We start from the raw sequence: 15500 nt of genomic DNA, 5'->3' as shown, positions 1-15500 counted from the left end.
AATTTTTGATGGTATTCCAAAATTCGTCCCATACATCATCAAAAAACAATTGCATACCTTCCGCTTGTTGAAGAAAATCTTTGACAAATTCTTTCAGCTCGGTAGTCATGGACTCGATCGATTGTGGACTGGTTTCTTCCCTTCCTTGTGCAACTGCCGAATCAAGTCTTTCAGGACATCCTGAAAGTCATATGTTTGAGAGACAGTTACCCAAGCACGAACTGGGAAGTGCCTTCTGACTTCAGGATCCTCGTGGACTCTTTTCACTAGGGTAGTTTTGCCAAGTCCTCCCATACCAACCACTGAAACAACTTTCAGTTGGTAATCATCCCCTTCGAGGAGCTGAGAAATAAGACGTTTCTTGGGCTGGTCAATGCCAACTAATTGAGCTTCTTCCACAAGCAGTGCGTCATCTCTGCTATAGCGCCAGGTTGTGTTGTTCACAGCAGAAAGTGAGTTGGACGCTTGGGCAGAGAGACCATATTCGGATTGGTATCTTTGACGACCTTCATAAATAATTTCCATTCTAGACTTGATGCTTTGTATTTCGCTAGCAACTCGATGATGAGCTCTCAAATTCTTGATGGAGCTGAAAATTCTCCGAACAGAGCCGTAGAATCCTGTTGCGGGATGCCGAGCAAAGCGAGCTACAAATTCATCAAGAATGTCTTCAGTGTCATAAGCAGCCTCTCGCACTTGCTTGATCCATTCTTGGAGCCTGGGATCATCTTCTTCTTTTGCTTCTGCCACTCTCAGGAAAGCTCTCATTTGCTCCAACTCAGCCATGATGAATTGGAGTTCTTGCCGAAGCCCTCCCAATAGTCGTCCCTCCTCGCGCAGAAAAGTTGAGAGTTGATCCAGCACAAAAGAGGGAACCGCTTCTGCCATTTTCAGTCCTTTTTTCTAACCTAAGAATGTCGGGGAAGGCGGCTTCTGGTTTATAGGACAGTCCAGTTGTAGTATCTTGAAAGGAAGAAGGAAGAGTAGGTTATAGATTCATAAGCTGATGTTCTTCGGTGCAGTATTTATCAAAAAGAAAAACCGCGTCAAACAGAAAAAGAAAGAATAAACCAATTAGAAGAAACTAAAGCAAGAAACATGATTGTGAAAGACGAAGCTGCCTTACCTGCCACAATATAAAATCATGGAAGCTATTAAGAAGACCGTGTGTGCACATGTCTTCAGGACCTTCTTTCAACTGTGGGTCCTTTGGTGGGATAAAGATAAAGGAGCATCTTTCAACTGTGGGTTCTTTACGAGGGAAGGACATTATTGATCTCATTGACCAAGAAATAAAACCTTCCTCTATGGAACTAATTTCTCTACGGAACTAATTTCTGCTGACCAATTAGTAGTATTTGTAATAGCAACATCAGTTCCGTCAGGTCCTGGGTCGAACCTCCGCAGCAACATCAGTTTCGCCGTACATTTAACGTGCTAGGTCTGATTGGGGCGTCGGGTCTGGCCAGAGTGGGATTAGTCGGGCCGCCTTTACGGAATTGACCCGGACACCCAGTTCGTCGACAAAAAAAAAAAAAAAAAAAAAATTAGTATTTGTAATAGCAAAAAAAATTAGTATTTGTAATAGCAAAGAATCCTTTGGGGCAAACCAATCCAATACGCTGTCTGACCAAAATGTGAACTATATTTGATTTAAGAGGTCTATGAACAGCATGCCAATTTAACAAAAAAAGAAAAAGAAAAAGAATTGCAGAAAATGGTAAGGAGTACATTAAAAAGAATCAATTTTCTTTACAATTAAGGATTACAAATTTGTTGGCTTATTTCTCAATCATGACGTGGCTTATTTCTATGCCCTTCATTTTGGCAATTAATTCAATGTCTCATTTATATCATTTTTGCAGCTATATTTTTTAACTGCATAGGGAGAATTTAAGTTTCTTTTTTAACTCAATCAACTACCAATTAATATCATAAAGACACATTCAAACTTAAGATTTACGCAAAAAAAAAAAAAAAGAGTTATTGGTGTCCCACTTCCTAAATGTGATGAATACGTGGATTCCTTAAAATTGTCATCTATCAGAGTCTTATTAATTAATATTTGGGTACATAAAGGAATACTGTAAACAAAAAAAATTATTAACATGAATTAAATTGTGAAACCATTTTAGTCATTAAAAGAGACTTTGTGATTACGATAATCTATTGAAATATCCAAAATTGGTCATGCATTTTCAAAGAAATAATCTGTTTTGTTTCTTGATTTTACTAGATTTATGATTTTTTTTACTTTAAGTTCTGCTCCTTCTCTTATTTTAGATTTCCAGTCGCCGTATTTATACTACTATCTACTTCCTTGAACGCCAGTTCATATGGTTAAATAGCAGGGGGTTAGTTTCCATTGTTGTTAAATGTTTTATTTGGATAGGTCATCCCTAAATAAGAAACTCTCTTCCAAATCAAAACTTTTTTTTTCGAATGGAAAAATAGATTTCATGAGCAATAACTTTGTTTAGGGTTAAAAAGTTCTTTGACAACAGTTTGCACGCATGAAAGATGAAATTTAGACTGGATGATTACTGATGAACCCATGTCTATTATTCAGGAAGACTATGATTACAAAAAGATCTAAAGTCTGGCATTCACGTGTGTTGCACATTGCAATTATTTATTTTGGTGATATTCGTGCCAAACATATTCCTAATGTATCTCAAAACAATCAATTAATGGAGGGAATCCAATGAGTATCACTTGAATTTTTTAGTCTCATTACTTGTGTATCAACTATTATTTGATAATCCAATATATCTTTTTTGGTTGGGAATTGAAAAATAAAATGTCTTGTAAGTCTAAAACTGTCCTAATATGTCTAATAAATTTTTATACGACCTAAAACTATATATAAGCTTGGAAACTAACTTTATTTTTCAATTATTGTAAATGATTTCAGAGGACTGGCCTTGTTTGGAAAGCAATTTTCCAACAAAAAATGGTTACATTTTTCGTAAACGCATTTTACCTTATGTTTATCAAATCGTTACAGTACATTTTTTTTTTATTTACAAAAGCTCTAAAAAATTGCAATCCAAACAAAACTAAAACTTTAATCCTAATTACATAATGACATTTGTATCTCTATATCCACATTAAAACATACACAAAAACTAGAGTAAATACATTTTTTTATGTTCAAATGTATTATCTAGACATAGATTAATTCAAATATTGGAGTAGAGATGTTTTACTTTATAGAATAATGCTATTCTTAATGTTGAAAAAAATAAAAAAATAAAATTTCCAACATCCAAGATGTTTGGCATCCTTTTGTATTGTTATTGAAAAGAAATGAGTCTCTTACCTTCATTTAATTTCAATTTTTTGTCATTTTTTGATTTATTTCAACTTGTTACACTTCGCACTCGTCATTTTCATGTAGATAGCCATGAGCCGTTTTCTTTTTCTTAAGAGTCACATATTTTCATATGGAAACTTATTTGTTAACTAAATTTTGTTTCCAATTCATTTTAGCTTCGTGTTTTTCCTATACTTTTTTGAACCCATTCCTAAAATTTTGTTAGGAATTCATTTCAATAAATTGGTCTGAGAGACGAAGCTGCCTTACCTGCTACAATACAAAATCATGCTATTAGGAAGACTGTGCAATTGGTGGGGTGATCAGTCTTCAAGACCTTCTTTCAGCTGTGGTTCCTTTGGTCGGATAAAGATGAAGGAGCATCTTTCAACCGTGGGTTCCTTACAAAGGGTAGGAATAAATTTAAAACGCGGTTATTGATTTCATTGACGAAGAAATAAAACTACAACAGAGTCTTCTGCTCCTTCTGCCGACATCTATAGCCTCCTCCTTCTTCTATGGAACTAATTTCTGCTTTTCCTTTTTTTTGGTTGCCCTTGGACCAATTAGCATTTGTAATAAAAACGGATGGAATATCAAAGAAACCTTAGGAACAAACCACTCCAATACGGTGTCTGACCAAAATTTTGATATAAGTAGTTAAAGAGGAAAGACCACAAGAGCAATTATGTCGAAGCATCGAGCAATGCCGGATTATTTAACAAAGGAAGGAATAAAGCAATGATGTCTGATCAAGTTTTCCAGTTCAAAGCAACTCAAGACCCCACCTCAAAGCAAAAATGACATTTCTGAATCAAATGGAAGCCAGCTATGAGTTTTCCAGGAACATGTGATGCAGAGGAAAGTGAATTTCGTCGGAGTGGAACAGAAAAAGCAACTCAAGACCTAAGTTCAATTCGGGTTTCTGAATTCTTTTGTCAAACCTAGCCGAGAGTAGCTGAAACTAGTTAAGAATACAAAATTATTCCTCTGAAAAGATGGTTGAAAAAGATAAAATTAGATAATTAGAAAATATATTTATAATATAAATAAAATAATATTTATAAATAGTGGCTATCCAAACACTGTTGCTTTTATATTACAATTGACGATACCGATATATTATTATGTCCTGCTCTAAAAGGGTAGGAAAACCCAATTAAGTTGCATAAGAACCAGATGAAAATATCCATTTAGACCAAAAGGGTGCACTAGCACACTTTTTAGATTTTATCCACTTGCACGTTTCAAAGTTTGAACCAGTGACCTGTAATCGAGAGAGAGATCTTCCATCTCTTCTTTGTAGTCAACTTACTTGCATTACTTTTCTACCCACTTCATCGGATGGTTTGTTGAAATTCAAGCATTCGCTTTATCACATCATATGTTGTGAGAGTTATTGTGATACGGATTTTGTGTTTTCATAAAAGATACACTAGGAATGACCTAAGAGATGCTTCTTTGATTCACGAGTAATATATATATATATATATATATATATACTCCCTCCGTCTCACTTTAATAGTTCTGTTTATTTTTTCACACAATTTAAGAAAAAATAGTTAACTTTGTTGGAAAAGTAAATTTAGATTGCTATTTTTCTAAAATACCCTTACATTAAATAGAGTACAACTTTATGGAAACTTAAATTGATGGCAAAAAAAGAATCAACTCTCATTAAATGGGGTAAGTTTATAGTAACAACAACTTACATTGAATAAGGGCATTTTAGAAAAATTAAAATACAACTACATTCTTCAATTGGAAAGTGGACTATAATTTGAGACAGACGAAAAAGGAAAACAGGACTATCAAAGTGGGACGGAGGGAGTATATATTTACACTGGTGACATATTGGAGCATCTTTTCATAATGTGCAAGTTGGATAGTTTGTAATGTTATCAGATATTTAATTAAATGTTATTTCTTATCTTAAATTTCGTTATGACTATACTACATATTTATGAAATAGACAAACATTTATAATTAAAGTTAATATTTGCTATTTTTAGATGTCATATATTTAAATAGATAAAAATTATTTTAAAAATAACTTATTAAGATAATTTTGTTAGGAAAAATTTTGGTCTCCCAAAGGAAAAAAATCCTAGCTCCATCACTAAAGTTGATACATTGAAGTTGATCAAAGTTGATAAATTAACCAGACTTGGCTCTGTAGATTTACAACAATTCTTTACCATACCTATTAAACTGTTCCAGGCAAGATACAGCCCCTCCAGCTTCCTTCAAGGTTCCATATTCCCATGGTGTCTGTCCGCTAAATTCATTTGATGACAATGACAATAGTTGGATTACTGAACAAGCAGTTAAATTTGATGGCAACTGGCCATTTAATTTATCTGAAGTTAAATAAAGCCCTCTGAGACTTGGAAGATCATTGCACACGTCTGGAGGAAGATTACCAGATAAGTTATTTCCTGAGAGAGCAATAATTTCCAACGTTGAAATGTTGAAAATGGAGGATGGTATAGACCCTGTAAGTTGGTTATACTGCAAATTTAGTACCCTCAGGTTTGGTAGAGCTCCCATCACTTCAGGAATCTAATCTTTACCTTGTAAAGGATTGTATGATAGTTCCAATGTTTCAGGCTTCGAGAATGAGGGATAAATCCAGTAAAGCTGTTATTTCTAATTGACAAAAATTTAAGTTCAGGAAAGGAACCAAACCATGACGGATTATCTCCAGTGAAGTTGTTGAGCTTAAAGTTCATAAACCACAGGCATCGCAAACGGGACAGATCTCCAGGTTGATTGCCCTGGTAATTGTTACCACTCAGGTCCAAAGAAACAAGAAAAGACAAGTTCCCCAGATGGGGAGGAATGCTGCCTGTCAAACCCATGAATGGTTTGTTTAAAGCAGTTACTCTATGATGCTGGATGCCACAAGTGACTCCAATCCAATCACAAACAGAAGTATTAGCAGTCCAGTCGTCTTCCAGGACTAGGTAGAGTTCTGATAATGCGTGCTCTTTCAAAGCAACAAGAGCAGATTGATCAGTGACAATATTGGTTTCTATGTTGGCTAAGCAAGCCATCGAAAAATGCAGGAACAGAACTGCAAGAGGAAAGTAATACTGAAGAATTCTTGAAAATGTAATTTATTTTTGAAAAAAAAAAAAAGCTCCCCAACCCCCCCCCCCCCCCCCCAAAAAAAAACCCCCAAAAAAAAAATCTGTTTTGACGGAATGCAATCTCTCTCTCTTTTTTTTGTTGGCAACAGGATGTGAAGCTTGACTGCCGACTTTCACACTTCTTTTATGGACGAACAAAAGATGAGTATGGCTTAACTGCATCTCAAATGTCAAGTAAGATCAGCATTTGGGGTCCTATCGAATCTGTTCACGTTTGAAACCAAGAAAAGAAAGAGCACGAATGCCTATCCATACTTCCCAGCTAACTAAAGTTAAAGTTCCAGGAACTAGAATTCTAAATTCAGATCTCTTTAAACCTTTCTACTAGTTCGTATTAGTTGGGATGTATTCAATTTGTATTGAGCCTACAATTTTTCAGTTGAAATGCCCTTCAGTTTCATTCGATTTGCATCCATCCTACCAGTTGTGAGCATAATGTAACTCTTTGATAAGTGTCTTTACCCACAATCTTCCTTTGATCCTACCATTTGTGAGCATAATTTAACTCTCCATAGATGCTAGAATCACTAGTGCTCTATAATCACTAATGCTTTTGGCACGCTCTACATGTATGCTTACTTCAAAATATATATATAATTAGTTTTTTTACAATAAGTTATTGTATGTAGCAGGTTCAGTGCGTGTATGTTTTTTTTTAAGAAATCTATTAATACTACGCGTTTTTATTTAGGAAATTATTATATCTATAATCATGGTTGAGTGGAAATACTAACTTTAGAGGATATTTTTAATATAACATTAAGTGATATCTGATAATGAGAAATGTACACTTAAATTAGCATTGTACTTTATCGCTTGAGTTAGCATTGTACTTTTATTGCTCAGGTGGATGCGTAGTCTTGTGAATTAAGACTCAATTCTCACCTTTTACACCCCCCAAAGTGCAAATTGCAATAGCATAGTATCGTGTTTCTGACACATTTTGTAGATATCATATATATATATATAATAAAGTCGTATCTCATACTTATCCCTTCGCGTTTTCTCTTCCCTATGTGGCTTAATGAGACGGCAAGTAATTTCCTAGATGACTTGCTACTTTTTTGTTTGGATGTATATCAATTTTTATCTCCTATAAGAATTCTTAATATTATATGATTCTTATTTCCTATCAAAAAATGGAACTATAAAGTAATTCGATATAAATAAAAGAGACATAAATCTCCTTTATTAGATATATAGGAATAAATGATAATATATATTTTTTATAGTGTCCTTTTTTTAATTTTTTTTACAGTTTCATCATACATTCTTTTTATTTTAAGATAATCTACCAGTATATAGAACAACGTACAAACAATCTAGACATGAAAATTAAAGAAAGTTAGCCCAAGAAAGTTTTTACAAGACTCAAGTCCCCATGCATAATTGATGTACAAAGAGAAATGGCACTTCATCTGATTGAAAATTTCTGGAAAAGTCCATAAAGAAAATGTTGACCTTTTTATCATTTTAATTGTTACAATATCTAGATAAACATAACTTTTAGAATATGTGTATTTATACAGGTATATGTTAAAAGTCTTGGCAAGTGATGCAACCGGTAGTGCTTGATTTGTTATATTTGATCAAGAGGCTGAAAGAATAATAGAACACAAACTTTCTTTTGTTCTTATCGAATTTAACAAGGTAAACTTATATCTAATTTTAAAAAATATTTTTAAAATAAGGATTAATTTTTCCTACACTGACAGTGTATACACTATCAGCATTGGATGAATGACAACTATGCAAAATTTGAATTTGAAATTCAATTTTTGTACACATGTCATGAATCCAACGATGATAGTGTATACACTGTCAGTGTAGGAAAGATTTACTCTTTTAATAATAGTAGACAATCCGACACTTATCTTAACTGTTGAATATTCTAACAAAAAAAATCTATTATGCACTTCATTTTTAGGAAGGATTTAGCAGTGAAATCGTGTTATCAATTATAAATAAGATCACGTGGAAACCTTTTGTGTTCCAAATCAAGTTGAACAAGTACAATCTGGAACAAGGTAGTAATAGATTTACAGTGACTAGATGGTTCCACTATGATTTCGGAAGGGAAACGCATTTTATGCTTTCACAGGTAATGTGCAATAAATTTCTCTTATATTTCACATATTATATCTCACATAATATTTTTGTCTTTAATTTTGATAAATCATTATTAAATTAGTGGAACCGACAACCAATACCAACCGGAAGCATTTTCTTCCCAGATCCTAATTAGTATAACAGATGATTCTAATCAACAACATTTCAATACACTTCATATGAATCATTCATCAGAGGGTTCAACAAAAATCACAGAGGAAGGGAATCCTCATAAAAAGATTTGCATGAGAAAGTAGATTTAATATACTATTTTACTTTCTTAAATTATAATCTTTATGTATTGTTTTACACAACTTTGAATGCGATAAATTATTTTTTTTCAGTACTTAGTTATCTTGCTTTGCTATCATGCAGCGATAATGGAAAATCAATAAATGCTGATTTGCACGGACAGATCGAGGAGAATATTCAAACAGAAGAAAAACAAAAACAAGTTTCTGAAGAATAGAATATTATTTGATACTATTTACTGCACTTTTTATTTATTTTCAAGTTTTTTAATGTTATGATATTGTTGAATGATATTTTTTCTATTTTTGAATTATTATTCATTGAATTAGATGTTCAAATTTATATTATAAGAATACTTTGTATTACAATGCACACATAGTAATATACTTAAGACAAGTTATAATAGATTATACATTAAATTTTTATTTTATATCGATATTTTTATAAAATTAACTAAATAGTTTATTATTTGTCGATGATTCCCGTTCAACGAACGGGTACAAAACTAGTTATTATATATTGTTGAATCAAATATACTGGCCTACTAGACAACTGATAAAGAGAATTGAATTGAAGTTACACATCAATGTTCTTTTTCCCACTCAGTGTATCAATTCCACCTAATAAAAAATTAAAAACCACTGACAGATAAACATTTAGATGCTGGCATTCTCCAAATTTGATAAAATCAACAGAACAAAAATTGGTATCATTTAAGTCAAGAAAAAAAAAAAAAGAGAAGTACCACAGAAGTACCCCCCCCAACCCACCCCAAAAAAAATATTTGTTTTGACGGAATGCAATTTTTTTTTGGCGACCAGAGAAAATGCAATCAAACGTGAAATCAAACAAATTATCCAAAAGAAAAAAGGATAAAAAAAACATATTATAGAAAAGGGCATCAGGTCTCCAAGGTGATTTAGCATCAATGTAGAGCTATTCAGACGCAAATTACCCATTTGTATACATGAGATTCATCCTTTGCCCCAAAATTAATCTGAAACCTAAATAAATTTAAAAACCCGAATTCACGATAAGAAAAAAATAAAGAAAAAAACTTCGTAGGAAATAAAGAAAGGCGATCAGAACCTGTCGGGATTCATAGTTAACATCAGAGGATTATTATTCAGTGGATTGACAGACTTATGAATTCTATCATCCCCTCGCTCTTTCTTTAAATCCCCAAATTTTAATTAGAAACAAAAAAAAAAGGTTTGATGATAAAAATCGAAACTTTTATATGTACACAACCGCTTAATACTCAGGAAGTGCTCAGAACTTCTTAGAGGAATTAGGTTGCCGTCATAGACAAACGACGTCGTCGTCGTCGTCTCCGGCCCGAATTATGAGCTCGTCACTGCAATCTACTGAAAATTGCGGCGAGTAATCAAAAGAGGAAAGAACACTTACTCGAGTTTGCGATTGAAAGGTGAAAACTATCTAAAACCCTACGTATCTAAGCCGAGCTGAGCTGAGTTGAGTTGAATCGATGGCTGCTTGTGACTTTAGGAGGCGGCGAAACCCTAGCATCTTCTTCTTCACGCCGCCTAAACCTAAACCGTACTTTTGAAAGACCTAAAAAAAATGATATATATTTCTTTTTGGACCTTTTGTTTTTATTTATACTTATAATATATGTAATTTAAATGGAAAAAATGGGCATATAATTTTTCTTGTATCGAATATTTGAATGGATTCCTTAGATAATTTGGGATAATTGTCTCTATCGCTTGGTTTGATAATCTAGTTCAGTATTTATTTGATAATTCAATTCAACATTTAAGATTGATAATCCAATTCATATTTATCAGATTTTATTATGTAACAATATTCAATTATCATCACTTAATGTGATATATATTCAAATTTATCAAATTTTACTCAATGGATTCAAATTTCAGTTTTCAACTTCAATTTTATCAAATGCATCCTTAGTTCCTTTATTGTGTAATTAAGTTATTTTTACCAAAGATTTGGAGGAGTTCCTTAAATAATTTGGAATGCATTAGTTCCTTTTTAATGGGAGATTGTAGCTCCGGCTCTGTAGTTGGGATGCGAAACACGACAAGATCATTCTTTTGTCAGTCACACTACCTTTTTTTTTTTTTTAACGAAATGACTCTGGGGTGTTTGAACAGTCATTTTTTACAGAAAAATTACTCGTGAACATATTTTTCTATTATCTTTTTATTTCATATACATCAAATCGTTAAAATAATTTTTCTACAAAACAATCCAGAAAAATGCAATCCAAATTCTTTGAGAACGACTTTAGTATTACTAAGTTAAAAACTCATTTGTTATTGAAATTATTTTGATAAATTACACTACCACTTGAGACTCATTGGAGCCATTTGAGGGTTTGGATTTCAAAATTGACAATTGAACTCACACAGGGAAATTTATGATAATTTCTTAATGTGATAGCATGTGGATGTATTCTTCCTCAGCATCAGACCTCCAAAAACGGTACAGAGAAAAATCTTTGCAAGATTCCCACTGCCTTTTGATCATCTAAAAGCAAGATGAAATCCTAATAGAGCTTCATGAAAGATACACCAATGGGTTCTAAATTTTATAACTGTAAAGAGACCCAGAGACATCATAGGATCATAGCACAGCAGCCTAACATAGCACTATAGCAGCTAGGCCTCCACCTCCATGGGGACAGTGGATGTCAGGCAAAGGAAATTACAAGTAAACTGATGAGCTTAAACAAGTTTCAAAATCTATAAAAAGCATCCAGATGAAATGCTAGTTCTACTCTTAAGCATTTGCTGCAGAGTCCAAATGCATTGTCTCAATTTTCTAGATAAGGCAGATTTGAGTAGTCTATGTTTGCCAATCTGCTCAGGCTACATATTTATCATCAACATCAGCATCAATTTTCTCCAGGAGGGCAGACTAACAAAATGAAAAAGAAAAAGAAGCAGGGGGCAATAAAGAAGGAAATTAGCTATATCAAACTTAAAACTGATGTCGCTATCAACCAATGTCCACCAAAGAGTTGTCGGCGGGGAATTTTAGTTTAAAGTATGGCAAGGGTTGGTGGGGTTTTGCATGGCCGGATAAAGATGACCCCAAAGAATGGGAGGAGAGGTTCATGGTGAAGAATGTGCAATGATGTCTGAGTAAAATAGAGAGAAAATGCTAAATTTTCAACTACCCTCAGTTCAGTAAGCTCTTATCAAGAATTAACTATCTTCTTATTGTCTTCTAGTTCACTGAAATATGCTACTCACTGAACAGTCATCATGAACGCGCCAAATGGTTTCACCCAACAGGTTTGCAACTGAAAGTACAGTTAACTGGGGCAAATAATTCCTCTCAATTGCTGGAATTGTGTTTGTAACAATAACTTCTTGAAACAGGCCACTTGACAACCTCTCAACTGCAGGTGGGCTGTAGAGAAACAACATCAACCCGGTGATCTATAATTGGATGCATACATGAAAAAATAGGGAACTATAAACATGCGTTCTGCTACCACAAAGTTCACATGGAACTAAGGGTTAAAGAAATCTGACACAGGCAGGAACCACATTAACCAAACAGAGCTCAACATGAATGTATATGCACATAAACTTCAAATAGTTGACATATACATGACAAATTGGTGATCTGGCCGTAGGCAATGAACAACAGATATGCTGAGAACTCAGTCAAACGTATTCTCAAGGCCCACAGGATTGTCGAGTATTATAGGCAGGCTAATTGTATAATAGCTAAAGAAGATGAAGAAAGAAGCTCCAACTGATTAGAGAATTCTAAGAACTGAAGCAGGTTTTTTCTTGAAAAAAGAAAAGTGATGGTCTGGAAGCCGGTGTTGACAATGTAATTAAGATCTCATTTGCCGAATAACACAGCAAATTGGGCCAAACAACCCCCCCCCCCCCCCCCCCTCCAAAAAAAAAAGGAAACGAGAAAGTTAGGGAACAAAATGGTGGGAAAAAGTGCTGCAGCGTGTGATCCATTAGAATAAAAGTATGAACATACTAGGCCAGTACAAACTATTTGGATTCGATGTTGCCAGACAACAAAAACATGTTTGTACGAGAATGAGCAAACAAGGATATAGTGTGAAAAAAAGGGACAGTAAGCAAATATCACCTGAAGACTGCATGAGCGCAGCATGCATACACTTCCCTTGCCCCTTCATCATGCAAAAGAGCTGCTCCTTTTACAATGGTCCCTGAAACCAACCATCAGTTACTAGGTTAATTGTCAAGATCTACATGGCATGAAAAAAAAACTACATGACCAACTAATTGGTACTATAGAATCAGAAAGATGCTTCAAATAGCAAAACGAGATTAAAAACGAGAAAAAAGATAACTTTATGTTAGAATAAATAAAAAAACAAATCCAATATTTTTACTGGAAAATGTTAGTGCTCTGCGATGAAGTTTTAAATAAAATCTAACCACCAATTACTGCCATTGGATGTTTCTTTTTGACAATAAAATACACTGCCCAACTCATTTTATGTAGTCCTGCATCTGTTTTTGCTAGGCTAAAAGTATAAAGATTCCATATACGAACAATTTGAAATGCATCACACGTAGTATCTATTCAAACTTAAAATTTTCATTCTATTCATGTCATGTCATGCATCTAGTCCCACTCATCTAAAGAAATTCTTGCACTGTCAGAGTTAGAAAAGTTAATCCTAGGTTTTAGGCCGCCTTGTTTCATTTAGTAATTAAAACAAAAGAAACTAAATTTTTTAGCTTCTTAGCTAATTTTCTTGAATTGGGTCCGTGTATTAGCATACAATTACATCTTCCATGGGACAGTACTTGTGTTCTAACTCCAGGATTTGGCAATTTGACAATTTTCTCTTTTTTTTTTTTTAAACTTTGGCTACATTACAGAAAAGTAGTAAACAAATATTAATTTAAAAAAAAAAAGCAACAAATTCCAAAGTTGGTGATTGTTTGGACATGGTTTCTAACGTTCTAGTCTAACAGCTGCATCAGTTAGTAGAACGAAGTTTTAGTTTATGTGATCTAGCAAGGCAACTTTGCTGTTTAACAACAGCGAAGGGGTGATACATCCTAAGTAGAACGAAGTTTTATTTTATGTGATCTGGCAAGGCAACTTTGCCGTTTAACAACAGCCAAGAGGGGATACAACCTTTTCACTTGATAGCTAAGTACTGTTGATCTTTTTCTGTATCTGGTGTCTTTTGTACTTCGAGGACTTATTTATTGGCTGATTAATTAAATCAGCTTCCTTGATACTGCTCAAAAATGCAAAGATTAAGATGGTTGGACTCTGTAAACTATTTTGAAATGGTGTCTTACTAACATAATAGAAAAAAAAAAAAAAACCCCCACTTGGATTGCATATATTAGGGGATGTTTTCGGAAAAAATTACGATAGTAGGATGTGATAAATGTAAGATTAAAAGGCGATTGAAAAATGTGTAAAAAGAATATTTAGAAGAAAATTTTTTTTTTCTGCCTAACGATCGAATGGTCTATTTGGAGTGTTACAAAATGTTATAATAGCATTCTCTACCCAATTTCGTGATGCCACAGTTGCTACATTAGCCCCTCATCCAGGGAAGTATAACTGCCTTAAAAATTAAGCCAAACTTTCTTCTTTATCCTCCACGACTAGTCCTTTATATCCCAGCAAAGTTTTAGTTTCAAAACTACGGCTATGACTAATATCTTAACAACCAATCTAGATTTTCTCTCATATAATTTGATACCTTTACTTGAAAGAAGAAGAAGAACTTCCTGTGAAATGCTACCAGATAGATAGTCCAGATAATTGTTCATTGTTTAAGGTACACACCACACATCACTATCAAAAAGGAAGCAATTTTTACCCCAACGCATCACATTCTATTGGCTGGTCACCTCTATAAATTGTATTCAAACTGCTATAGTCTGCATAGCAGGCCAAGTGTAAAAAGCCAGGTCCAGAAGTAAAGATTAGTTTCTTTCTTCACCATTCTTACTTTGAAGGCAAACTCAAATATGGCTAATTCATCAGGACTCCTCAAACTAGGGACTCTTGTAATGTTCGTATCCATGCTTATCATGAGTTTCTCCCATGGAGGGCAAGCACAAATCTCCTGTGACACTGTTGACAACGACCTGTTTCCATGCCTTAGCTTCGTCCTGAATGGTGGAAAAGTTGCACCTGCTTGCTGTAGTGGGATTAAGACTCTACTCAGCCTCGCTAAGACTAAAACTGATCGCCAAAGTGTTTGTTCTTGCTTGAAATCTGTTGCTCAGAGTGCTACTGATGGTCAGCTCAAGAATGCTGCACAAATCCCTCATCTGTGTGGTGTTAATCTCCCATACAAGATTTCTCGCAACATCGACTGCACAAAGTAATGTTCTATCTTGCACACTCTTTAATCTGTATATTTTTCATTATAATCACTAGCGTTCTAGGCATTCAATTCTACTGTAATGAAATTTTCGGAAAAAAAAAACAACTTTTAATTGTACTTATCGGAGGATGACGAAAAAAACGCAAAGAAGGAATTACAAAAAAGTGTGGAAGGTTTTTTAGAACATGGGTACTTATCGGAGGATGAAATTTTCCACGATGGCAATTTTTTTAGATACAAATGGTATTCATTGAATAAGTTTAGGCAGTGTATACCAATTTTGCAGTTCTAAAGTGTTTCAGAAAATGTTAGAAACGTA

At 33.9% G+C, this 15500-nt stretch overlaps 3 protein-coding genes and 2 non-coding genes across 5 annotated transcripts; 1 reads left to right on the top strand and 4 right to left on the bottom strand.

The window, feature by feature from the left end:
• Nucleotides 1–105: 105 nt before the first annotated feature.
• On the bottom strand, nt 106–888 carry LOC113752773 (putative disease resistance protein At1g50180). Its single transcript, XM_027296836.1, has one exon. It carries the CDS (start codon nt 886–888, stop codon nt 106–108), a length of 783 nt encoding a protein of 260 aa, XP_027152637.1.
• Nucleotides 889–5497: 4609 nt separating this feature from the next.
• On the bottom strand, nt 5498–6372 carry LOC113752772 (receptor kinase-like protein Xa21). Its single transcript, XM_027296835.1, has 2 exons — nt 5890–6372; nt 5498–5827 (listed from the first exon to the last, which is right to left on the bottom strand). Exons 1-2 carry the CDS (start codon nt 6370–6372, stop codon nt 5498–5500), a joined length of 813 nt encoding a protein of 270 aa, XP_027152636.1.
• A 3350-nt stretch (nt 6373–9722) lies between these two features.
• LOC113754602 lies at nt 9723–9819 on the bottom strand. Its single transcript, XR_003465283.1, has one exon. It is a non-coding gene; the product is annotated as a small nucleolar RNA Z101 (small nucleolar RNA).
• An 88-nt stretch (nt 9820–9907) lies between these two features.
• On the bottom strand, nt 9908–9996 carry LOC113754619. Its single transcript, XR_003465299.1, has one exon. It is a non-coding gene; the product is annotated as a small nucleolar RNA snoR14 (small nucleolar RNA).
• A 4823-nt stretch (nt 9997–14819) lies between these two features.
• Nucleotides 14820–15182, top strand: LOC113752770 (non-specific lipid-transfer protein 1-like). Its single transcript, XM_027296834.1, has one exon. It carries the CDS (start codon nt 14820–14822, stop codon nt 15180–15182), a length of 363 nt encoding a protein of 120 aa, XP_027152635.1.
• The last annotated feature ends 318 nt before the right edge of the window (nt 15183–15500 follow it).

Source organism: Coffea eugenioides, chromosome 11 (genome assembly GCF_003713205.1).
Source record: "Coffea eugenioides isolate CCC68of chromosome 11, Ceug_1.0, whole genome shotgun sequence".
Taxonomy (NCBI): domain Eukaryota; kingdom Viridiplantae; phylum Streptophyta; class Magnoliopsida; order Gentianales; family Rubiaceae; genus Coffea; species Coffea eugenioides.
This window is presented reverse-complemented; position numbering and strand designations above follow the sequence as displayed.

Excerpts from the sequence above, each read along its gene's own strand:
- LOC113752772 (XM_027296835.1), bottom strand. The coding sequence starts at position 6,372 with ATGGCTTGCTTAGCCAACATAGAAACCAATATTGTCACTGATCAATCT. Across the intron at positions 5,828-5,889 it reads ATCATACAATCCTTTACAAG|TATAACCAACTTACAGGGTC; the intron begins GTAAAGATTAGA and ends CTAAATTTGCAG.
- LOC113752770 (XM_027296834.1), top strand. The coding sequence starts at position 14,820 with ATGGCTAATTCATCAGGACTCCTCAAACTAGGGACTCTTGTAATGTTC.
- LOC113752773 (XM_027296836.1), bottom strand. The coding sequence starts at position 888 with ATGGCAGAAGCGGTTCCCTCTTTTGTGCTGGATCAACTCTCAACTTTT.